General features: G+C 57.3%; 2 protein-coding genes across 3 annotated transcripts; one reads left to right on the forward strand and one right to left on the reverse strand.

Moving 5' to 3' along the window:
- Nucleotides 1-497: 497 nt before the first annotated feature.
- On the reverse strand, nt 498-6,384 carry PPP1CA (protein phosphatase 1 catalytic subunit alpha). 2 transcript variants are annotated; one of them, XM_037899373.2, is made up of 7 exons: nt 6,168-6,384; nt 4,450-4,581; nt 3,944-4,174; nt 3,359-3,463; nt 1,885-2,108; nt 1,394-1,528; nt 498-926 (listed from the first exon to the last, which is right to left on the reverse strand). In XM_037899373.2, the coding sequence occupies exons 1-7, from the start codon at nt 6,220-6,222 to the stop codon at nt 816-818; spliced, it is 993 nt and encodes a 330-aa protein (XP_037755301.1). In that variant the 5' UTR covers nt 6,223-6,384; the 3' UTR covers nt 498-815. The 2 variants fall into 2 exon arrangements, with proteins under 2 accessions (XP_037755301.1, XP_037755303.1); XM_037899375.2 differs by lacking the exon at nt 6,168-6,384 and adding an exon at nt 5,820-6,091.
- Nucleotides 6,385-7,635: 1,251 nt separating this feature from the next.
- On the forward strand, nt 7,636-24,777 carry TBC1D10C (TBC1 domain family member 10C). The gene is made up of 10 exons (XM_027818246.3): nt 7,636-7,999; nt 8,409-8,623; nt 14,110-14,209; nt 14,623-14,730; nt 15,896-16,002; nt 16,780-16,894; nt 17,589-17,654; nt 18,169-18,358; nt 19,042-19,196; nt 23,633-24,777. The coding sequence occupies exons 1-10, from the start codon at nt 7,802-7,804 to the stop codon at nt 24,149-24,151; spliced, it is 1,773 nt and encodes a 590-aa protein (XP_027674047.2). The 5' UTR covers nt 7,636-7,801; the 3' UTR covers nt 24,152-24,777.
- The last annotated feature ends 473 nt before the right edge of the window (nt 24,778-25,250 follow it).

The following is a 25,250-nucleotide window of genomic DNA, read 5'->3' on the forward strand; positions in this document are numbered from 1 at the left end:
AGTGACCCCCACATGCTGCCTCCTCCCATCTTAATGAGGGGGCAGTCGGGCTCAGCTGCCACTGACGCCCTCAACATCCCCTTCCTGGCAGGGAGCCCTTGGCTCCTGGAGCCTTCAAGGTCCCTGCAGGGGCTGTGGTCCCCTGCTCTCCATCATACCAGGATAGTTCATGGCCCCACCATAACACAACCCCAACCGATGGTGTAGGGGCAGCACAGCTCTCCCCAGAAGTGGCTGCACATCAGCACTCTGCCGGGGGGGGGGGGCGGCGTGAGGAGGTGCTGGGGGCTGGAAGGCACTAGGCCCCTGCTCACAGGTCAGAAAGGAGCACCCTGTGGCATTGGCTGCAACAGGCAGGGGCTGAGGGGAGATACCATTGTCCACTCCCAGGGGCATTAGAACCTCAGCATGGGGCAAGACAGGGTATTCCCTGCATAGCCCCTCAGGGAGCCCCTGCCATGAGCTGGGAATGGAGGGACAGGGAGGCAGCAGGGTAGGAATTTCTGGTAAATATTTATTCAAAAAAGAAATCTTCTCAGCATTGTGGGGGAGGGGCAAGGGGCTCAACTGGCAAAATAGACTTGATCCAAAAAGGTTAAACCCACTCCCCCAGAATCAAGAGCACTCCTTGGCTCCCTCTCCCCAGAGCAGGATTTTTGGTATCAAACTCCAGGAGTTTAAAAATAATAAATCAGCTCTGCCCCAGGCAGGCAGGGTGGGCACTAGACAGCAGAGCCCCTCTGTGCAGAGAACCAAAGGACAGGGCAGTGAAGGGGCACCCCCAGTCCATGGGGTAGGGCAGAGGGAGCAGCTGGTTACTTCTTGGCCTTGGCCGAGTTACGCGGGGGTGTGACAGGGCGCCCGCCGGGGTTCAAGCCGCTGAACTGCCCGTACTTGCCCTTGTTCTTGTCAGCCGGTTTCAGGATCTGCAGGAGAAGAGGCAGGTTGGATGCAGAGAAGGGGGTCCCAGCCTGCTGGGCCCTGCCCCTCAAGAGCTGGCACAGGTACTGGGCCAGGGCCCATTCCAGCCCCCGCAGCCCAGGGGACCTACTGCTCTTGAAATTTCAGCCCTGCCCCCTTGCTGAAGAAGTGGCTGCCATAGGGACACACCTCCTCAGAGTCCAGACTTGGGGTCTCCACAGCTCCTCTAAGGCACAGACCCTTCCCCATCTGGGCTGTTGCAGAGGACAACCCCCCCTTCCAGTAAGAGGTTTCCTCCCGCACTCACCATTATCCCAGCTGATGTCTGACACCCCTCCCAGCTCCCCCTGGCAGGGAGCTCAGGCTGCAGAGCCAGGGCTGCCACGCCAGGGCTGCCACAGGGTGCTGACTCCACAGCCCTCCTGCCCCAGCAGGGTGGGCATGGCACTGCCCTGTCCCGCCCCGGGCTCACCTGGAAGGAGCACATGAGTGTCTCGTCCACACTCATCATAGCGCCTGCGTTGTCAAACTCGCCGCAGTAGTTGGGGGCTGAGAAGAGTGTCACCAGCTGGCGCTTGGCAAAGAACTCGTAACCATCCTCCACCACCTGGGGCAGGGAGACAGAAGGTAGTATCCGGCCCGATCCACCCCCAGGCACCCCACTCCATGCCCCCAGCTCTGCCTGAACCCCAAACTGGCACAGCCTGGCACCACAGACTAACCCCTCTCTGTAACCCACATGGGACGCAGGAGCAGGAACAGACTGATCCAAACAATGCAAACCACCCCCAGCCAACAGGTTCCTGTACCCCAGCCAGGGGAAGCCCCACCAGAGAGCACCCCACACAGCTCTGACGATGCCCTCCATCCAGACCCCCGGCCCCCCCAGCCATCCCGGCCCTTCTGATGCCCCTCAATCTCATCCAACAGCCCCCTAGTGCTGGGCTCCCCCCCAGCTGGTACCTGGTGTGCCCGACAGATAAGGTCCAGGTCGTGTTTGTGCAGGAACTTAGCAACCACCTCAGAGCCGAAGGTGAAGGAGACGCCGCGATCATTCTCGCCCCAGCCCTGGACATCCTTATCGGGGTCAGACCAGAGGAGGTCGCACAGCAGGCCCTGATCTGGCACGTCCGTGGGGCGCATGATCCTGCGGATCTGCTCCATCGACTGCAGGTCTGGCGAGAGCCCTGGGGGGGGGGGGGGGGAATTAGTCTGTTAGATTCCGCCCCACACACTGTGGTAGCATATTAATAGGGCCCTTCGTTTTCAGTTTTTATTTTATTTAATTTTCCCCAGGAATTTATCAGTGTTTATTACCACACCACCAGGTGAAAATTCAGTGCAAAAAACTTAATTTTTCTGGGTAAATATTGGTTTTATTTTGGTGGACGGAAGGACAGGGGGAAAGTATTCAGTAAATTAATGCTGTGAATTCCATTCATCAATGTGGTTTGCTGCAGAACTAAAACAGAACTCAAAACACAATGCCACCTCTGAGTTTAAGAAAACAATATATCTCTAATCCCCAAATAAAGCTTTTTATTTGAACATTTTACTGGTATAGACTTAGAACTATTTGCATATAAATATTTACATTTAATAATTGGGCCACACCATTTGCAGCACATACACTCAACTTCATCCTTTTCTCGTTTTTTTGTTTTTGAAAACTTCCTTCTGTTCAGAAATGTATTCTGATACAGATTTTCTTCCCATTTTAGTGTGTCAGATCTTTAAACCATTATCTGCTAACAGCTTGAAACGTGTACGTGGTGAGCATGAGATTCATCAGTATGTTCAGATGCACATGCACTTCTAGAGCTTGCATGCTGCCTGTTTATTTCTTGTGTGTATCTTCTAGACCAATACATAGCCTTAGTTCAACAGGCAGCTTTGCATATACACACAGACTAATGTATTATCGTGATACATATAGCTCATGCAATGCTCTGTATTTTCCTAATCAAACATTTTTTTATATATATTTGAATGACAGAAAAGTAGGGTGAAAATCAGAAAAAAATGAATAATACTTTTTGTAAAACCTGGGGATTTTTCGGTAAAAATCAGTTTAAACTGAAAACAAAGGGGCTTACATTTTAATTATCCCACCATACACAGCCCCTATAGCAACTCCCTGCCCCCAAATATCTGCCTTGCAGCACCCCACCCCAGATGCTCCCACCCCCACAGCTCTCCCAGCATCCATTAGCCCTACCCCAACACCCCCCCATTCCATCCCCATGACAACACCCTGCCCTGATCAAGTGCCCACAGCCGCATGGGACACTAGCACCCTCCGCCTTCCCCAGTACCGCCCTCTACTGGATGAAGCCCACACTGGAATTCCTGAAACACCCCACTAGGTTGTCTCCCTGCCCCCCCAGGGACAGGGTCACGGGGCACTGCCCCACACACCCTGCGGCCCCTCCCACACCTCCATGGCCGCAGAAGATCTTCTCGTCCACAATGGCAGCGATGGGCAGGCAGTTGAAGCAGTCGGTGAACGTCTTCCACAGCTTGATGTTGTAGCGCCTCTTGCCTGTGGGAGACAATGTGGGGGATGGGAGTCCAGTCACTGTGGGAGACACAGGAGCAGGGCCCCCCCCCCCGTCCAAGGCTGGGCCCTGGCCTGCTGAGAGAGACCTAGGCCATACAGGGAGCCAAATGAACTGTACAGTGACGGCACATAGGGCCTTCCTCTGTAGGGGGTGCCAGTCAGACCCCGTCAGCTAGGGGGCACATGGGATATAGGGCAGAGGCTGCCCTCTGCCATGGATACTGGCACACTCATGGTTCGGGGTGTAGGGGATATGGTGGTCAGGGCAGAGGGGGTACAAGAGTATAGATATGGAGCAGTGGAGGATATGGAGAGTACAGGGGGCAGAGTAATGTGGGCACACTCATCATAGAAGCCGTAAACGCGGTTGATGCTGGAGCACTCATGGTAAGGGTGAGGAGAGCTGGGTTGGGGGGAAACTCGGGGGGCCAGGTGGTGATGGTGAGGGGCCCCCACACTCACACTCATCGTAGAAGCCGTAGATGCGGTTGATGCTGGCACACTCATGGTTGCCGCGCAGCAGGAAGAAGTTCTCAGGGTACTTGATCTTGTAGGCCAGCAGGAGGCAGATGGTCTCCAGCGACTGCTTCCCCCGGTCCACATAGTCTCCCAGGAAGAGGTAGTTGCTCTCAGGCGGGAAGCCCCCGTACTCAAAGAGCCGCAGCAGGTCGTAGTACTGCCCATGGATGTCACCTGGGAGGTCAGGAGGTGAGTACAGCAGCTACCACAGCCAGGCCTAACCCACCTCCCCCACAAAGCCAGGGTCCTCCCCCCAGAGACCCAGGGATCCATCTCACCTCTGGAAAGGGCCAGGAAGTGGGTCACGGATCCACCCCTGGCTTCCCCCCTGCCGAGCCCAAGCCAGCGAACCCCCCCCCAGAGTGAACAAGAAGTGCAGGGAATCCACCCCAGCCTCTACCCCATGGCTGCTAGGAGGAAGGTTCCCACTCCCGACCTTGCTCACTCACCGCAGATTTTCAGTGGTGCCTCCAGCTCCAGCAGGATGGGCTGGCTCAGGAAGATCTCCCGCGACTTGAGGCAGAGGCCCCGGATCTCACTCTCCGTCAACTGCACGTTCTTGCCGGGCCGGGAGCCTTGCACTGCAACACAGCACAGCGGGCGTCTCTGCTGGGCTGCGGTCACAGCCCCTGCAAAGCTCACAGACCCACACACAGCTCAGGGCAAGGCCCCAGCTCCAGCTGGAATGGTTCAAGGGACTACAGGGCTGTACTGCCTGAGGCTTTTCGGGGCAGGCCTATGTACCGCCCCCCCCCCACACACGGGCAGGTTAACAGGTGAGTCAAGACCAGCAAAAGGGGAGGAGGTGTCAAGGAGCCCTGTCCCTGCCTAGGTCCTCACCAGCTCTGTGCAGCCGGCTCAAGAGGTGCAGTGAGGCTGGACCCAGACCCACAATGGGCATCTCACACAGGCCCTTCGGCCAGAACCCATATGGGATCTTCAGACACTCTACCAGTTAGAGGAGCGCTCGTACCCCCTACAGAGGAAAGGCCCTGCATCCCATTTCCTCACCCCTCTGAGCCAGCCAGTCCCTCCACCCCGGGGCAGGATTGGACCCAGCACCCCCAGTGGGGAAAGGCCCCATGTCCCATTCTCACACCCCTCTGAGCCAGCAAGTCCCCCCACCCTGGGGTAGGATCAGAGCCAGTGCCCACTAGAGGAAAAGGTCCTGTATCCCATTCCCCACCCCTTCCGCTCCTGGTCACACTAAAGCCCTTTTCAACACTGCAGGCTACAAGAATACACATGTTTTAAGAATCAGGGTGGCCTGGTAGCTGATACTGGATTGTGAGACCAGGCACCTGGGTTCTTTCCCCAGCTCTAAACTGTTCTGTAACCTTGGGCCACTCAGTTTCCCCATATGACACACACGACTAATGCTTCTGCTTTGCCTTTGCAATGCATGGGGATGTGAGATCAGATAATATGCTGCTCAGCAACTGCTCCGGTCCAGGGTCCAGCCCCAGGGGTCAACTACCACCCAAAAAGCGTAGCTAGGGTCGCCCCCCCAAACACCCGTAGTATTATAAGGGTGCAGGGAAGTAACAGCTACTCCCTCCCTCCCTTTTGTTAGCAGCACTGGGAGAGCAGAGGTCGCACTGGGACCACCGTCACCTCCCCCCGCCCACCGGTCTGTCTCTTTCCACAAACGACCCCCCCTTCCCGGTCTCCCCTCCCTCCACAAACGCCCCCGCCCCCCGGGGTCTCCCCCTCCAGCGGCGATCAAGTCCCCACACCGCCCCCGGGAATGGGAGAGTCCCTAGCTCCTCCCTGGGGCCTAGGAACAGCGCGTCCCACCCAGGACTGCCATGAAACGTACACGCCATGGGCCCAGCCGGCGTGGGGCAGGCAGCAAGCGGCCGGGCCGCTACCGGAGCCCCGGTCCCCGCCCTGCACGTAGGGCCAGCCCTGACCCCCGCCCACGAGCGCGCTGCAGGCGGGGAGACCCGAGCGAAAACAAAGGAACCCACGAAGTCAGCACGGAACTTCCCGGAGCGCCCGGCCCGTTCCAGCCACAGCGCCCCGGGACTCCCCGCGGCCGGCCCCGCCACAGCCCAGCCCGTGCGGGGCGGGGGGCAGGGCAGGAGCCAACCGGACAAATCCCCAGCACCGCCCCACGCCCTCCATCGCCCCCGCTCGGGCTCCTCCCGTCCCGGCCCCCCCGCACCTTCCAGCAGCCGCCCGATGATGGAGTCCAGGTTGAGTTTCTCGCCCTCCGACATGGCGGCTCTGCGGGGGGAGGCCCGGACTCCTGGGTTCCTCACGCTGCACTCACCCCCCGCCCGCCTGCCTGCTTGGCTCCGCGAGGTCGGGGCCGAGAGCCTGGCTCTGACTGACTGCCGCTTTCAGCCAGGAGGCGGGTCGGGAGCGCCGCGCCCCCTAGAGGAGTGGAGGGATTATGAGCAGACACCGGCCTAGAGCCCCGGGGGAGGGGCGCGGCTCCGCAGCGTGGCCTCTGCCAGCAGGGGGCGCTGCAGGGAGCCGGGTGGGGGCGCTGGCTGGGGCGGGGGGAGCTCCCGGCTACTTCAGCTCCAGCCTCTCCCAGCAGGGGGCGCTTCAGGGAGTGGGGTGGGGGCGCTGGCTGGGGCGGGGGGAGCTCCCGGCTACTCCAGCCCCAGCCTCTGCCAGCAGGGGGCGCTGCAGGGAGCGGGGTGGGGGTGCTGGCTGGGGTGGGGGGGAGCTCCCGGCTACTCCAGCCCCAGCCTCTGCCAGCAGGGGGCGCTGCAGGGAGCCGGGTGGGGGCGCTGACTGGGGCGGGGGGAGCTCCCGGCTACTCCAGCCCCAGCCTCTGCCAGCAGGGGGCGCTGCAGGGAGCCGGGTGGTGACGCTGGCTGGGACGGGGGGGAGCTCCCGGCTACTCCAGCCCCAGCCTCTGCCAGCAGGGGGCGCTGCAGGGAGCCGGGTGGGGGCGCTGACTGGGGCGGGAGGAGCTCCCGGCTACTCCAGCCCCAGCCTCTCCCAGCAGGGGGCGCTGCAGGGAGCGGGGTGGGGGTGCTGGCTGGGGTGGGGGGGAGCTCCCGGCTACTCCAGCCCCAGCCTCTGCCAGCAGGGGGCGCTGCAGGGAGCGGGGTGGGGGTGCTGGCTGGGGTGGGGGGGAGCTCCCGGCTACTCCAGCCCCAGCCTCTGCCAGCAGGGGGCGCTGCAGGGAGCCGGGTGGTGACGCTGGCTGGGACGGGGGGGAGCTCCCGGCTGCTCCAGCCCCAGCGTCTGCCAGCAGGGGGTGCTGCAGGGAGCCGGGTGGGGGCGCTGACTGGGGCGGGGGGAGCTCCCGGCTACTCCAGCCCCAGCCTCTCCCAGCAGGGGGGGCTGCAGGGAGCGGGGTGGGGGTGCTGGCTGGGGTGGGGGGGAGCTCCCGGCTACTCCAGCCCCAGCCTCTGCCAGCAGGGGGCGCTGCAGGGAGCCGGGTGGTGACGCTGGCTGGGACGGGGGGGAGCTCCCGGCTGCTCCAGCCCCAGCGTCTGCCAGCAGGGGGCGCTGCAGGGAGCCGGGTGGGGGCGCTGACTGGGGCGGGGGGAGCTCCCGGCTACTCCAGCCCCAGCCTCTCCCAGCAGGGGGGGCTGCAGGGAGCCGGGTGAGGGCGCTGGCTGGGGCCGGGGGGAGCTCCCGGCTACTCCAGCCCCAGCCTCTGCCAGCAGGGGGCGCTGCAGGGAGCCGAGTGAGGGCGCTGGCTGGGGCGGAGGGGACCTCCCGGCTACTCCAGCCCCAGCCTCTGCCAGCAGGGGCGCTTCAGGGAGCGGGGTGGGGGCGCTGCCCCACAAACACACTCCCCGTGGCCTCAGGCTCCCCTCCCCCTTCACCCACATGCTGCCTGCTGCCTCAGCCCTGTCAGGTGCAAAAGGAAATGACAGCAAAGAGGAAATAAGTTTGCAGCGCCCGTGGGGAGCGCGCTGGACTGAGGTGTTGGCAAGGGACGGATGCGCGGCCGTGCCACTTGGGCACTGCTCCACTGGGAATGGCCCCAGCACAGAGCACGAGCTAAGGGGATTGGGCACATTGAAGGTGAGTGGGAACGAGGGAACGGAGCACGGGGAGGGCTCCTTGGGGACAATGTGGGGAGATTGCCTAGGAACCCCCCTGAGCTGTGCCAGGGGGCCAAACTTGGAGACCAGGGCTGCACAAAGTCACCCCCGGGATAGACACAAGAAAATTGGGGTGGGGGGCTCTGTGTGAGGGTGTTACGCTCCCTGCCCAGAAACCAGGCCCCCGTGAGTTCATCCCCCCAGTACACAGGGCAGACTCTGGGGGGAGAGGGGATGAGGGGTCCCAGGGGGCAGACCCTGGGGGAGATGGGGGTGCAGGGCCCTTGGCAGGTCAGACCCTGGGGATGTCTCCTGGGGTGTTGGGTTCAGGGCTGGCCATGCTGGGTGCTCACTGCAGGCCCCTCTCCCTGCCCTCCCTCCCCCTGCAGGGTGCTGGGCTCGCGGGCATGGCGTCCGGCCCCATGTCCTCCGCTGACTCCTCCAGCCTCAGTACCCCGGAGGAGCTGTTGGACACCTTCGACTCAGCCCTTGGGCGCCATGATGACTCCAGCTCGCTGGGCTCCGACTCTGAGCTGAACGGGGCCGCCCCCTATCGCCAGACCGACCGCTATGGCTTCCTTGGGGCCAGTGGCGCCCAGGATGGGTGAGTGGGGCAGGCCTGGGCATTGGAGTGCTCAAAGTGGGCATTGCAGAGAGGTGCTGCAAAAGGCACTCCTGTGTCCCCTAGGGGTGAGCACGTTGCATGGCTGACCTGGATGCCTGGGTCCCATTCCTCATCCTGATCTCTTCCTCCCTGGAACCATCGTGGGTGCTGGGCTGATACCCACCTGAGCTCTGAGCCTGGATCCAGTATCTCCCCGTCTGTGAGCTGAGGATATGGGGTGCTCAGGCCCATAGAACGGACATACACAGAGGAGCTGAGCCCCTGGCCTGGGGACTGGGGAATCAGCCCACACCCAAGAGGAGCAGCTTGTGATTGTGGCCCTGCCCCCCACCTCTCTCCTAGTCCTGCTGCCCCCTGGGGGGTGGGGCAGAAGCAGGGAAGAGGTGGAGTTTGGGGAACGAGGGTCTCAGGAACTGGGAGGGAGAACGGTTTGGGACTCTTGCATCAGGGCCCTGTGCACCAGCCCCACCTCCCTAACAGCCGGATGTAGGGGAGCCCCCGACCCAGGGAATATGTCGGGGATGCCCTCTGGGGTCTCCACACCCAAGGTGCTAGTGAGGGCAGGCCCTCTGCTGGGGAGGCACAACGGTCCCTGGGCACCCCAGTTCACTCTCTGTACCTTCCCCCAGCTGGGGAATCACGAGTGGGTGTACAGCCCCAAAACCTGGATCCAGGTAGAGTCGGCTCAGGCCATCAGCCTCATGGCTGGGTCAGCTGAGGTTGCGGGAGCTTTTGGGGTAGGGTTTGGAAGAGCCCATGCCACCCCGGTGCCAGTGCGCCATGCTGCCGCCCCGCTTCCTGCAGCAGAGCGTCCTGTGTGCCCTCCTTCCTAGAGGCAGCCCCAGCCCCATAACTGTCTACGTCTACAATCACAATAACACCTAACTGTTCCAGAGCACCTGCCATCCCATCTCCTATTGGATGGGAGGGGTGCGGGGGTGGTGTCCTACTCCCCATTGTACAGATGGGGAAACTGAGGCACCAAGCAGGGCAGGTGACCTGCCCCAGCTCACACAGCCAGCACTGACTGCAAAGTGTTGCAGGGTGAAAGATGCTATGTTACTATAACATCCTCTCCTGCTTCCCTGGGACCTGGATTATTGGGATGTCTCCCTGGACACTGGGCTAGCTGATGGTGATAACTAAGCTTAGCTAGTGCCAAGGGGTTTAATGGTGATTATCCAGCATGGCAAGGCTAAGGTCTGTTTGGTTGTTGTTTTAATGCACAGTGTGCTGAAGGCAGATGACAGGGTGGGGTTTTCTAACTACTGGCTCAGTCAGGATTCCAAGGTCCTCCCTTGGGGGAGAGGGGCATGTTTAAGTAGGGTCTAGCCAAACAGATCCCAGTTCTGAAATCCGCAAGGTGCGTCTGCAAAGGAGCAGAGCTCAGGAACACCAGAGATGGAAGCCCTGTCTTTGGAGGGGATTTTCCCTCCCCTTCCTTACTGTTCGTTACAAAAACCGTAGGAAATGAAATGCAAACTATGACGTCAATGCAACACGCGGAGGCATGGGAAGGCTCCTGGATCCCTGGCTGGAAGGCCAGAAGGGGCTGTTCTGATCATCTAGTCCAGTGGTTTTCAACCTTTTTTCATTTGCAGACCCCAAAAAAATTTCAAATGGAGGTGCAGGCCCCTTTGGAAATCTTAGACATGATCTGCAGACCCCACCCATGATCTGCAGACCACGGGCTGAAAACCACTGGTCTAGTCTGATCTCCTGCGGAGCCCAGGGGTGACTCTTGCACTGATCCCAGAACTTGTGATGAGCTCGAGCGGGTCTTTAGAGATGTCCCCTCTGGACTGCCAGGCACCGAGGCCTGGAGAATGCTCCGGCCCTGGGGGAAGCTGGGGAACTCTGCCCCATTCCCATGCCATGATCCTGCAGAGGACATGAGCTCAGAAGCTGTGGTTTTCTTCCTAACTGCTCACACCTGTCCATGGCCCTTTTCTTTCTTTGGGTTCTGGGGGTGGGGCGTGTGTTAATGACGGGTGTGAGGCCCATGTCAGCCCCAGAGAAGAGCTCTGGCCCCTCACCCCTCTGGGAAGGGCTCTGAGCACTGTGAGTGCTGGGCCAAGGGAGGGGAGCACCCTGGACCCCTCGACCCGCATGAACTAACTTCCTGTTTCAGCAGCTCATGGCTCAGCCACATCCTGTCCCCGTCTCCATGGTGATGTGCACACCGTGCTTGCAGCAGTGTGCGGTCAGGGACGTCAGTGCCCCAGCCTCCCCCACCCCCACCTCACCCCGCCGAGTGGCTCAGGGTGTGAACGGGCCCAGGAGAGAAGAGAGAACAGCCCTGTTCAGCCCCATACCTGTTTTCCCTGGGATCCTTTCCTACAGCCTCGCCCTGGGGATCCATTCTGTGCTGCTGGGAAGGTTGCATGTGGTGGGGCTGCCAACCTGCCCCCGAAGGCAATTCCCCTGCCCAACAGACCTGTCACTGCCCACACCCGTGTCCTGATAAGAGTATGAGAGTGAAGCTCTGTGGGTTAAAACACTGATAGTCTTACTCCCTCTTTATTTAGTGTTTATTTGCTCATTATTCAGTATTTGCTCGCTCATTACTCAGTGTTTACTTGGTCATTACTCAATGTTTATTTGCTCATTACTCAGTGTTTGCATGGACATTACTTGGTGTTTATTCGCTCATTGCTCGGTGTTTATGTGGACATTACTCAATGTTTACTCACTCATTACTCGTTATGTGGACATTACTCAATGTTTACTCACTCATTGTTTGGTGTTTATATGTGGACATTACTCTGTGTTTACGCACTCATTACTCGGTGTTTACTCAAACATTACTCAGTGTTTACTTACTCATTACTCAGTGTTGACTCACTCGTTACTCAGTGTTGACTCACTCGTTACTCAGTGTTTACACACTCAATAGTCAGTGTTTACACACTGATTACCCAGTGTTTAGGTGCCCATTACTCATTACAACAAAAATGATTAGGGGTATGGAATAGCTTTTACATGTGGAGAGATTAAAAAGACTGGGACTGTTCAGCTTGAAAAAGAAACGACTAAGGGGGGCTATGGTAGTGGTCTATAAAATCATAACTGGTGTGGAGAAAGTGAATAAGGAAGTGTTATTTATCCCTTCACATAACACAAGAATCCGGGGTCACCCAATTAAATTAACAGGCAGCAGGTTTAAAACAAACAAAAGGAAGTATTTCTTCACACAACACGCAGTCAGTCTGTGGAACTCATTGCCAGGGGATGTTGTGATGGCCAAAAGTATAGCTGGGTTCAAGAAATAATTAAATAAGTTCATGGAGAATAGGTCCATCAATTACTTTTAGCCAAGATGGTCAAGGACACAACTCCATGCTCTGGGTGTCCCTAAACCTTTAACTGCCAGATGCTGGGAGTGGACGATATGGGATGGATCACTCAATAATTGCCCTGTTCTGTTCATTCCCTCTGAAATACCAGGCATTGGCCACTCTCAGAAGACAGAATACTGGACTAGAGAGATCATTGGTCTGAGCCAGTATGGCCGCTCTTACATTCTTAATGTTTACTCACTTGTTACTCCATGTTGTTTACTCACTCATTATTTTGCTTTTTCATGTTCATTACTCAATATTTACTTGTTCCTCAATGTTTACTTGCTCGTTACTCAATGTTTACTTACTCATTACTCAGTGTATGTCTACACACGAAGCACTACAGCAGCACCACTATAGTGTAGACATGTGCTATGGTGAGGGAAGGCATTTTTCCCTTGATGTAGTAAATCCACCCCCCTCAGGAGGCAGTAGCTAGGCCAATAGAGGAATTCTTCCATCAACCTAGCTGTGTCTGCAGTCGGGGTTAGGTTGACCTAACTATGTTGCACAGGGCATGACATTTTCCACAGTCCTTAGTGATGTAGCTAGGTTGACCTAAGTTTTATATGTAGACCAGGCCTCAGTGTTTACTCGCTTGTTATTCAGTGTTTACTCACTCGTTACTCAGGGTTTACTCGCTCGTTACTCAGGTGTTACATAGGCCCAGATGGAGGGCAGACAGTTTGTGGCAGGTGCCAGTTCTGCCCTCCTCACAGGCTACAACAACCCTTGAGGCTCAACTAGTGCCTCTGCTGCAGTGGACTGATGGAGCTTTGCACAGAACAGTCAGAGACAGTGCAGCACCTCCCCTAGGTGTGTCCCTGTTCTGCCCCCAGGACACCACATCTACCTGGGGCTGCTGCAAGGTGGCACATGAACTGGCAAAGCCAACTTTGCACCTGGACCTAGGGGCCTCTGCATAAAGACTCCCTAGGGCAACAGGGAGTTGAGCCCTTGGCATTTGCTAGGTCATTACTCAGCCATGACTTCGTGTTTAGTTGGTTATTACTCAAATGCCACCTGGTGTTTGCTTAGCCATTGCTCAGTATTTAGTTCATATTTACTCAGTCATTATTCAGGGTTTACTCAGTGGTTATTAAGGCATTGTGTGGTGTTCATTTAGTCATTACTCAGTAGTCAGGGTTTACTAAATTGTTACTAAGTGTTTATTGAGTCATTATTTGGTCTTTACCTGGTCATTACTCATGGTTTACTCAGTTGTTACTTGATCACTCCTTTGCTGCTACTTGGGTTTATGTAGTCATTACCCAAGCATTACTTGATATTTACTCAGATGCTACTCAGCGATTACTTGCTAATGCTCAGTGTTTACTCACTTGTTACTCAGGGATAAGTAAGTATTTACTCAGTCATTACTCACTGATTAGTTGTTAATCATTACTCCTTGCTTACTTGGTCATTACTCAAACTCATGGTCTCCATGGCAGAGGAAATGCATCCAGGTCTGGTTGCTCAGAATGTGCCCCATGAATTTACAAACCCAATAAACAAGAGATCTGTGCTTCTGGTGGGAGTGTGGGGGTTGTGGGGTGTCTCTGAAGCACATGGAGGGTGAAAAGCAATGCTCTGGGTCTCTAAACAATAACAGACGGTTAAGACAATGCTCCCTCAGCATGCAGAATGTGGGGGTGACGCTGGGGGGGAGGTCTATGGCTCATCTGGGGGTAGTGTTGGCAGGGTGATGGTGCTGCCAGCCCATAGCTGGGGTTAGGCAGGAGAAGGGTCAGAGTTAAGGTGATGTTGGAACATCCTGATTTGCCCAGTGTTTAGTTTTCACATTCCCAGGTGCCACCTCCCCCTGCCCAGCCCCAGGGTAGGGCAGGGGTACAGGGAGCTGAGGTAGCAGTACGCAGAGAGGAAGGATTGGACAGGGGGTGGGCAATGAGGAGGCTGTGTTCTCTTCCCAGAGTAGTGCCCCAGGAGGGGAGCCTAGTGCGGCGACTGAATGAGGGAGAAGAGGGGGCACAAGCGAGGAGGAAAGAAGGAATGAAAGAGAGGTAGAAGGGGTGCACCAGAGGGACAAAGAGATGGTAGGAATGGAGGCACAGGGCGAGGAGGAGATGGCCTTTGGCCTGACACCCATTCTCTTCACTCATCCAGCCCGGCCCAGCCCCCAGTAGAGCTCGTCCGGCACCGGGAAAACAGATGGCTGGAGATGACATCACACTGGGAGAAGGCCATGGCCAGGAGGTACAAGAAGGTGAGGAGGAGCCACAGAGAAATCCCAACCCCTCTATGGGGCCACCCCGATTGCCCAGTGGGGCACTCAGCCCTTCCATGGAGCACCCCAAAGGGCCCTGCTAATCCCCCCAGGGAGCAACCAGTCTCTCCATAGGGCACCCCAGTGTGCTCCAGTCCCCCAGGGGATTGGCTGCTGCCAGGGCTTCCCCCATTACATCTCCTGACAGTGTCATGCCACACAGCTGAGCACCCTGGAGCTAGGGTCTCCCTGCCCCTGAAGCCTGTGTCCCAGGGCCCTGGCTCTGTCTAGTGTCTAGCATGCTGGGCCCCCATTCCCTGGCCTCGTCCCATGGGGGGGTGCACTGGGTCCCCTCTCCCTGGCCCTGCCCTGTGGAGGGTTGTGCTGTGGTTGATGCAGTTCTCTGGCTCCAGGTGAAGGTCCTGTGCCGTAAAGGGATCCCCTCGTCCATGCGCGCCCGCTGCTGGCCCCTGCTGTGTGGAGGGCAGGCCAGCATGACCCGCAACCAGGGCAAGTACAAGGTAACCAGCTCCTCCCCTCTCCCCTGCCTCCCTTGCAGCTCCCACTCTCCCTCAGCATCCTCTGCCTCCCACCCACCACCTCTGGCCCACCAGCATCCATGCCGATGCCCCCAAGCTCTGAGCCAGCTGCCTCCCACACTTTCACACGCCTGGCTCTAGGTACTGGCTATGCACAAGGCTACCCTGTATTGACTAGCGTGCAGAGAGGATAACATCCCAGCTAGCACTGCTGCTAGGGGAGCGTTCCTTTAGCTCTTGCAGCAGGCACCTGCATTGCTGTAGTGGCAGGAGGGGAGCTCTCCGCTCCCCAGGGCCAGAGGGCAGGGGGTTAATATAGAGGGTGAAAGGGCCTGATCTTGTTCTCCCTGACCCTGCTGACTGCCATGGGGTGACTGGCAGGAGAACAGGATCTGGCCCCAGGGTGAGTCATTGTCAGTGTCAGAATATGACGTCTCGAGGCCCAGATCCACTGGATCTGTGCTATGACCCAGCTTATAAACAGTGCTGTGTGGGTACCCCTTCAGTGTACCAGTCTCCCGAGGGGTCCCATTCTTCCTTCAGGGCTGGCCACAAGGCTTTAATGCCTCCGAGGTGGAGCTGCTGGACTCCAGCCCTCCTGTTTTGTGCCATGAGCTCCGCCCCACGAGTCCCAACTGAGCCAGACGCCTGGTCAGAGATATTCACCCTCTCCAAGGCCCCGCTGGCACATGGCGCAGGGAGTCCTGAGGGGAGGAGCCAAGGGACAAAAGTTAAGACATCATCCGTCCTGACCAGCACCAGGGCTCCATGAGCCATGCTGCTGCTGTGAGAACTGCAGTTTCCTTTCTCTGTCCGTGTCCCTTTGTCCCTCAGTCCCAGGTGAGAGACTGCAACTGATTTCATGTGTTCAGCCTGCTGGGAGCCCTTGCTGATAGGTGGCAGTTCAGTCATTGGGGTTTCCATTGCTCTTGGTTGGTCCCAGCCAGAGCCGAATGACCCACATCCAGTTGCTCTGATGCCCCTTCTGGCCCACACTGCACCTGCAAACACAACCACCATGCCAGGAGCCACTAACAGCCGCCCCAGGCCCTGATCTCCCGCCGCTAACCCTGAGCCCCTGTCTTGGGGATGGAGTGGGGTGGCCCACTTCCTATCGCCATAGTCACCTATTGCCGTGTCACCGTAGGAACTGGAACAGTCACCTGGTGACCCGCAGTGGTTGGAGACCATTGAGAAGGACATTCACCGCCAGTTCCCCTTCCACGAGATGTTCCTGTCGCCTGAGGGGCACGGGTAAGGGGGTGGCAGGGGCACAGCCAAGTGCTGGGGGAGCAGAGGGAAAACCCTGCCACCCAAGCCAGGATGATCCTCCTGGCTGGGCAGCGCTGCCCTAGTGGGCCTGTGGTTCCCATTCCAGGCACTTGCCACTGAGTGGTGCTGTCTCCCCACTGACACCAGCTCCCAGCGGCTCCAGTTAAAGAGCAGGGATTGTCCAAGGGGCAGGGGTCCATGCCATTGAGTTGCGCCGGCTGGGGCACCACTCGGGCATATGAGCCAGAGTCATCCCCCCACACCCGGGCAACCTGCAACTGAATGGTGTCCCCTGGGGAGTGCCCAGCTGGGCAGCAGAGTTACCCCCAAACCCCTGAGGAGAGGGGGAGTGTGTGACCCATCTATCAGTCCCCATCCACACTCCTTCTTTCTATCTATCCCTCCCTCCCTTCCTCCCTCCCTATTCACACTCCTTCCTCCCTCTATCCATCCCTCTCTCCCTTCCTCCCTCCATCCACATCCACACCTATCCCTCCCTCCCTCTATCCACACATCCACCCAATAGACTCCCCTCTAGGTATCTATTTAGAGAGTTCTGTATATATGTAGCCTCATGGACTCAGGACACCTGGGTTCTCTTCCCAAAGGTCTGATCTGACACGGGGTGGGGTATGGGTGGTGGCAGGGGATGATACTGGGCTAGATGGGCCCAGTGTTCTGGTCCTGTATGGGGAGGGAGCTCTGCACTGGGCACCCCATGTCCAGGCCCAACTCTAACACCCAGCCCCATCCGTGCAGGCAGCGAGGGCTCCTGCAGCTCCTGAAGGCCTACACTGTGTACCGGCCCCGCGAGGGCTACTGCCAGGCCCAGGGCCCTGTGGCTGCAGTGCTGCTCATGCACATGCCTGCTGAGGTGAGTCATGCTCAGCAGCTACTGGGAACCATGCCCTCCCCCAACTCACTGCCTCCCCCCCCGCCCTGGCACCTGACCTCACTGCCCTGCCCCTCCTCCACTCCCTGCCCCTCCCCCGCTGCCCAGCATCTGTCCTCACTGCCCTGCCCCTCCCCTACTGCCCTGCCCCTCCCTGCAGGTCACCCGCCCTCACTGTCCTGCCCCTGTACCCATTGCCCTGCCCCACCTCATCCTACTGCCCAGCCCCACCTCACAGGGCACCCACCCCCATTGCCCTGCCCCTGTCCCCACTCTCCTGAACCCACACCACGCACCTGCCCTCACTGCCCTGCCCCACCCTGTCAAGTACCCACCCCCACTGTTCTGCCTCCCTGTGATATAATCCCATCCACTCATGGGCACTGCCCTCCCCCATGCAGCAGCCAGCTCCCATCCCCTCACAAGACACCCTCCCCATCCCCACGGGTCACCAACCCCACTCCCAGCCCTCATTAGCCACTACCCTCAGGCCCCTTTGCATGCTGGGGCAGCCAGTTCCCCTCTTCCCCACACATGATACACACCTTCCTCCTCAGGTAAACTCTGTGCTGCTTCCCTGACAGCCCCCTGTGCTTCTCCTCTATTCACCACTGTCCCCCGTGTGCTCCGGGGACCCTAACATCCCCCATGACTAATGTCTCCCCCTCCTCTGCAGCAAGCCTTCTGGTGCCTGGTGCAGATCAGTGAGCGCTACCTGCCTGGCTACTACAGCCCCGAGATGGTGAGAAACCCCCTGTGCCCCTCCCCCAGGATGGGAATTCCACAGGGTCATGGACCCTTATAAGATGCAACATGGAGTCAGCAAGGGATGGGGAGGAGCCTGCAGCTGCCTGGCCACGCCCTCCCCATCAGGGGGTGCTGGGACACCAGGGATGGGGAGGAGCCTGCAGCTGCCTGGCCACGCCCTCCCCATCAGGGGGTGCTGGGACACCAGGGATGGGGAGGAGCCTGCATCTGCCTGGCCACGCCCTCCCCATCAGGGGGCGCTCGGACACCAGGGAGAGGGAGGATTCCTGCTGTGACGCCACGGAGGGGGAGGAGCCTGCAATGCCCAGCCCAACCCTCCCCAGCAGGGGGTGCTGTGACACCAGGGAGGAGGAGGAGCCTGCATTGCCTAGCCCTACCTTCCCCAGCAGGGGAGTAGGAGAGGGCTGTGGAGCTGGAGCCTGCATGCTTGGCAGCAGGGTGAGGCTGTGCAGCGGGCAGATCTGATGGGTTCTTGGTTGCCCCCGCAGGAGGCAGTTCTGCTAGATGGTGAGGTCTTTGTGGCACTGCTGCGGCGCGTCTGCCCCAAGGCCTACAAGCACCTACAGAAGCATGATGTGGGGCCGCTGCTCTACGTCACTGAGTGGTTCCTGTGCCTCTACAGCCGCACCCTGCCCTTCCCCACCGTGCTACGCATCTGGGATGCCTTCCTCAGCGAGGGTGTGTGATACGCTGGCTCAGCCCAGAGCTCCACCAACTGCCAGCCATCCAGCCTGCAGCCAGGGCTGTACTGGGGGCATGGTCCTGCACAATTTATGGCTCCCCCACAGCTGAGACATCCTGGCTGCTCTGGACCAGGAGGGGCGGGGCCGGGTCATGTTGTCTTGGTGGTTTCACAGCTCCCCACAAGCCTGTTGCCTGTTTCATGGCTCCAGCTTCCCCAGCTCCGCTGACTGCTTCATGGCTCCCACACACACCTTGACTGGCTGTTTCATGGCTCCGCTCCCAGGTCCCCTGGCTGTTTCATGGCTCACCCGGCCACCTCTTGGCTCCCCCTCCCAGAGGCCTTTGACTGCTTCAAGGCTCTCCCCCCACCTCCCCCCAGCTCACCTGGCTGTTTCATGGTGTCCCCCACACACAGCTCCCCTGGCTGGTTCATGCCTCCCTGTGTAGGTCCTCCTGGTTGTTTCACATTCTCTCTCTCTCTCACTCACACAGAGCTCCCCTGACAGTTTCATGGCTCCCCCTCCGAGGTGCCTTTAGCTGTTTCATGGCTCCCTCCTAGGTCATCATGGCTGTTTCAGCCCCTCCCGCCTGCTCGCCCCCATCTCCTGGCTGTTTCAGGGCTGCGCCAGCGCCCCCTACTGCTGGCTTGGGGCCTGATGGCTGCGATCTCCCTGCAGGGGTGAAGGTGCTGTTCCGGGTGGGGCTGGTGCTGGTGCGCCTGGCTCTGGGCTCTTCGGAGAAGCTGCGGGACTGCACGGGCGTGGTGGAGACACTGGAAAAGCTGCGCAGCATCCCGGCCCGCCTGCTGCAGGAGGACACATTCATGGCCGAGGTGAGGCGCAAGGCAGGGACCAGGCTGGACTTCTGCTGCAGAGATAGGAACCTTCTCCAGCCTCCAGCACAGCCCCTGGTGGGGCCAGGCCTCCCTCCTCTATTCAGCCCACAGGGCCAGGCCTCCCCAGCTCCTTCCTCCCCCATTCTCCTGCCCCCTCCCCAACTCAGTCCCTGCAGGGACAGGCCTCCCCAGCTCTGTCCTGCCCCCTTCTTCTGCCCCCTCCCCAACACAGCTCCCAAGGGCCATGCGTCCCCAGCTTTGACCTCCCCCTCGCCCTTCCCCTTCCCCAATTCAGCCCCCTGAGAGGCTTACAGCACAGTGCTCCCTGCTGGGGAGGGAGGGGCTGGGCAGCTGCTTTACAGGCTTTACTTCCCCCCCCACCCCCCCCAGTGTCATAGAATCATAGAATATCAGGGTTGGAAGGGACCTGAGGAGGTCAACTAGTCCAACCCACTGCTCAAAGCAGGACCAATCCCCAACTAAATCATCCCAGCCAGGGCTTTGTCAAGCCTGACCTTAAAAACCTCAAAGGATGGAGATTCCACCACCTCCCTTGGTAACACATTCCAGTGTTTCACCACCCTCCGAATGAAAAAGTTTTTCCTAATATCCAACTTAAACCTCCCCCACCGCAACTTGAGACCATTACTCCTCGTTCTGTCATCTGCTACCACTGAGAACAGTCTAGAGCCGTCCTTTTTGGAACCCCCTTTCAAGTAGTTGAAAGCAGCTATCAAATCCCCCCTCATTCTTCTCTTCTGCAGACTAAACAATCCCAGTTCCCTCAGCCTCTCCTCATAAGTCATGTGTTCCAGTCCCCTAATCATTTTTGTTGCCCTCCGCTGGACTCTTTCCAATTTTTCCATATCCTTCTTGTAGTGTGGGGCCCAAAACTGGACACAGTACTCCAGATGAAGCCTCACCAATGTCGAATAGAGGGGAACGATCACGTCCCTCGATCTGCTGGCAATGCCCCTACTTATACATCCCAAAATGCCATTGGCCTTCTTGGCAACAAGGGCACACTGTTGACTCATATCCAGCTTCTCATCTACTGTAACCTCCTAGGTCCTTTTCTGCAGAACTGCTGCCTACTCATTCGGTCCCTAGTCTGTAGCGATGCATGGGATTCTTCCGTCCTAAGTGCAGGACTCTGCACTTGTCCTTGTTGAACCTCATCAGATTTCTTTTGGCCCAATCCTTTAATTTGTCTAGGGCCCTCTGTATCCTATCCCTACCCTCCAGCGTATCTACCTCTCCTCCCAGTTTAGTGTCATCTGCTGAGGGTGCAATCCACGCCATCCTCCAGATCATTAATGAAGATATTGAACAAAACCGGCCCCAGGACCGACCCTTGGGGCACTCCACTTGATACCGGCTGCCAGCTAGACATGGAGCCATTGATCACTACCCATTGAGCCTGACAGTCTAGCCGGGTTTCTATCCACCTTATAGTCCATTCATCCAGCCCACACTTCTTTAACTTGCTGGCAAAAATACTGTGGGAGACCGTGTCAAAAGCTTTGCTAAAGTCAAGGAACAACACGTCCACTGCTTTCCCCTCATCCACAGAGCCAGTTATCTCGTCATAGAAGGCAATTAGAATAGTCAGGCATGACTTGCCCTTGGTGAATCCATGCCGACTGTTCCTGATCACTTTCCTCTCCTCTAAGTGCTTCAGAATTGATTCCTTGAGGATCTGTTCCATGATTTTTCCAGGGACTGAGGTGAGGCTGACTGGCCTGTAGTTCCCAGGATCCTCCTTCTTCCCTTTTTTAAAGATGGGCACTACATTAGCCTTTTTCCAGTCGTCCGGGACCTCCCCCGATCGCCAGGATTTTTCAAAGATAAAGGCCAATGGCTCTGCAATTACATCCGCCAACTCCTTTAGCACTCTCGAATGCAGCGCATCCGGCCCCATGGACTTGTGCTCGTCCAGCTTTTCTAAATAGTCCCGAACCACTTCTTTCTCCACAGAGGCTGGTCACCTCCTCCCCATGCTGTGCTGCCCAGTGCAGTAGTCTGGGAGCTGACCTTGTTCGTGAAGACAGAGGCAAAAAAAGCATTGAGTACATTAGCTTTTTCCACATCCTCTGTCACTAGATTGCCTCCCTCATTCAGTAAGAGGCCCACACTTGCCTTGACTTTCTTCTTGTTGCTAACATACCTGAAGAAACCCTTCTTGTTACTCTTAACATCTCTTATAGCTGCAACTCCAGATGTGATTTGGCCTTCCTGATTTCACTCCTGCATGCCCAAGCAATATTTTTATACTCCTTCCTGGTCATTTGTCCGATCTTCCACTTCTTGTAAGCTTCTTTTTTATGTTTAAGATCAGCAAGGATTTCACTGTTAAGCCAAGCTGGTCGCCTGCCTTTTTTACTATTCTTTCTACACATCGGGATAGTTTGTCACTGTAACCTCATAAGGATTCTTTAAAATACAGCCAGCTCTGCTGGACTCCTTTCCCCCTCATGTTATTCTCCCAGGGGATCCTGTCCATCAGTTCCCTGAGGGAGTCAAAGTCTGCTTTTCTGAAGTCCAGGGTCCGTATTCTGCTGCTCTCCTTTCTTCCCTGTGTCAGGATCCTGAACTCGACAATCTCATGATCACTGCCTCCCAGGTTCCCATCCACTTTTGCTTCCCCTACTAATTCTTCCCGGTTTGTGAGCAGCAGGTCAAGAAGGGCTCTGCCCCTAGTTGGTTCCTCCAGCACTTGCACCAGGAAATTGTCCCCTAAACTTTCCAAAAACTTCCTGGATTGTCTGTGCACCGCTCTATTGCTCTCCCAGCAGATATCAGGGTGATTGAAGTCTCCCAAGAGAACCAGGGCCTGCGATCTAGTAACTTCTGTTAGTTGCCGGAAGAAAGCCTCGTCCCCCTGGTCTGGTGGTCTATAGCAGGCTCCCACCACGACATCACCCTTGTTGCTCACGCTTCTAAACTTAATCCAGAGACTCTCAGGTTTTTCTGCAGTTTCATACCGGAGCTCTGAGCAGTCATACTGCTCTCTTACATACAGTGTAACTCTCCCACCTTTTCTGCCCTGCCTGTCCTTCCTGAACAGCTTATATCCATCCATGACAGTACTCAAGTCATGTGAGTTATCCCACCAAGTCTCTGTTATTCCAATCACATCATAATTCCTTGTCTGTGCCAGGACTTCCAGTTCTCCCTGCTTGTTTCCCAGGCTTCTTGCATTTGTGTATAGGCACTTGAGATAACTCGCTGTTTGTCCTAGCACTCCTCCTTCTTGTAACATCATCCCACGGTCAAAGAATCCAAAGCCTTCTCTCCGACACCACCTGCGTAGCCATTCGTTGACTTCCACGATTCGATGGTCTCTACCCAGGCCTTTTCCTTCTACGGGGAAGATGGACGAGAACACCACTTGTGCCTCAAACTCTTTTATCCTTCTTCCCAGAGCCATGTAGTCTGCAGTGATCCGCTCAAGGTCAATCTTGGCAGTATCATTGGTGCCCACGTGGAGAAGCAGGAAGGGGTAGCAATCCGAGGGCTTGATGAGTCTTGGCAGTCTCTCTGACACATCGTGAATCCTAGCTCCTGGCAAGCAGCAGACTTCTTGGTTTTTCCGGTCGGGGCAGCAGATAGATGACTCAGTCCCTCCCTTCTCTTGGGAGCTGTCGTCGTGGAACCCCCATCCCTAGGACAGTGCATCTCATGCCTTCCAATCGGCGGAGTCTCCTTCTGTTCCCTTCCCTCAGATGTATCATCTAGTCCACTCTCTGCATTAGTACCTGTGGAGAGAACATGAAAACAGTTGCTTACCTGTATCTGCATTGCTGGTACATGGACACTCCCCTTTCTTCTTCTGGAGGTCACATGCTGCCAAATTTCTTCACCGTCCTCCTGTCCCCACTGCGCAGCCTGCTCTGAATCTTCAGAACATTGTGTCCGTAGAAGCATATCCTGACGTCTGTCCAGGAAATCTTCAGTTTCTCTTATGCAACACAGGGTCAATACTTGTTTCTTCAGACCTTGAACCTTCTCTTCCAATATGGAGACCAGCTTGCACTTTGTACAGACAAAGTCGCTTCTGTCCTGTGGAAGAAAGACATGCAGGTCACAACAGCTGAACACTCCCCATCCATATTACCTTCCTTCTACGAGCTTCCTCAGGAGTTGTAGTAACTACTCAGAGAAGCCGGCAAGATGGCAAGATGTAAGCCTCAGTGGGCCCTCCCCAGGCGAACTCCCAGGAAAACTCCCTCTGTTCGCCGCTCAGCTGGTTTGAAGCTGACTGGCTTTTTATAACAGTCAGGCCCACTCAAAGTCATGGTGCCCTCTGCTGTTTCTCTTCCCTGCACACACCCAGCTGAGGCCTCTCACCTGTGCACTTGGGGTCTCTTTGCACACGGGGCTCCCCCCAAGACTCAGACCCAATGATGTCCCCCCACTCCCATCTCCTGCAGGTTTACGACGTGGCCGTCTCGGACCGCGATGTGGAACGCGAGTGCCAAAGCCAGCTAGCCAAGCTGTGCAAGGTCCGGCCTGACTTCAGGTACCGCCCAGAGCGGCGCCTGCCCAACGCCAAAGCCGTCTTCGATGCCCAGCAGCTGGAGGATGCGCAGCAGCCCGAGAAGGGCAAGCACCCAGCGCCCACCTTCCTCATCCCCGAGATTGTGGTGGACCCCCCCCCACCCCTGCCGAAGGAGCAGCGCCGGCTGGAGAAGGAGCGACTGAAGGAGCAGCGCCGACAGGAGCAGGAGCGGCATCAGCAGGAGGAGGTACGGCGCCGGCAGGAGGAGGCGGCAGCCGAGAAGCAGGCACGGAAGAAGAAGCCCCCAGGCAGGAAGAAACCGGACACGCGTGGCAAGACTTTCCACATGGCTCAGCATCCCATGCTCAGCCCAGCGCAAGGGGGCGGGAAAGGGGAGGAGCCTGGCCCCGCCAAGAGAAACTCTGCCCCTTACCTGGAGACCTATTTCTGAATGGTTAGGGCGGAGCCTGCCCTAGCAAGAGAGACTCCACCTCTCACTGGAGACCTGTTTTGAATGGCAGGGGCGGAGCCTGCCCCACCAAGAGAGGCTCCACCCCCTATTTGCTCAATGGATGGAGAGGAGACAGTGTGGGGCGTCGCTTTGAAGAGGGAAGGGGTCTTGGGCTCAGAGGGTTGAGACCCCCCTGCATCCTGTAGCACCTATCAGCAAGGCCTGATTTTCCCAGTCCCCAGCAGCATTCACACTGGGGCCCACTGAGTGATGAAATGCCCACTGCGATCTGGCCACGGGTGTCAGCAACATGAACAGTCCGGCCCCCGCCTGGGCCTTGCTCACTCACAAGCACTGCCCCTCCATTGGAGACCCGACTGAGGCACACAGCTCCTTACGGGAGAGCCTGGCCCCTGGGTACTGTGGCAGCCACCCTGTGAATACTGCAGCCTATGATTGTAGCGGGGAAGGGGGTCAGATTGAAAACTGAAAGGGAAATGAAACTTCTTTCTGGGGTCCCTCCCCCCCGAGCTGTGGCCAGGATGGGGGGTGGGGCTGATGAGCCACCGCTTGGTAGCTTGTCTGTGTAGATGGTATTAAAAGTTCGTCCTGGGGGCAAAAGCCAATCAGAAGTGTTGAATCAGGAGCCTGTTTGTTCAGGAGACCACAGTGGGAGGAAGGAAATAGCCCCAGCCACCTACGGGCAGGGGCAGGGCAGCTCTTACCTGACAAACAACAGGAATTACTGGGGGAAGGAAATATGCCTCAAGGCAGCCTCCTGGGGATGGGCCAGGGCAGGAATGGCAGGAGACTGATTGATTGATTTTTCATTGTTCTTAAAATCCAAGGGTTTGGGTCTGTGTTCACCTGTACAAATTGGTGAGGATTACTATCAAGCCTTTCCCAGGAAAGGGGGTGTAGGGTTTGGGGCGATATTTTGGGGGAAGACGTCTCCAAGTGGGCTCTTTCCCTGTTCTTTGTTTAAAATGCTTGGTGGTGGCAGCATACGGTTCAAGGCCAAGGCAAAGTTTGTACCTTGGGGAAGTTTTTAACCTAAGCTGGTAAGAATAAGCTTAGGGGGTCTTTCATGTGGGTCCCC

This window comes from Chelonia mydas, chromosome 6 (genome assembly GCF_015237465.2).
Source record: "Chelonia mydas isolate rCheMyd1 chromosome 6, rCheMyd1.pri.v2, whole genome shotgun sequence".
Taxonomy (NCBI): domain Eukaryota; kingdom Metazoa; phylum Chordata; order Testudines; family Cheloniidae; genus Chelonia; species Chelonia mydas.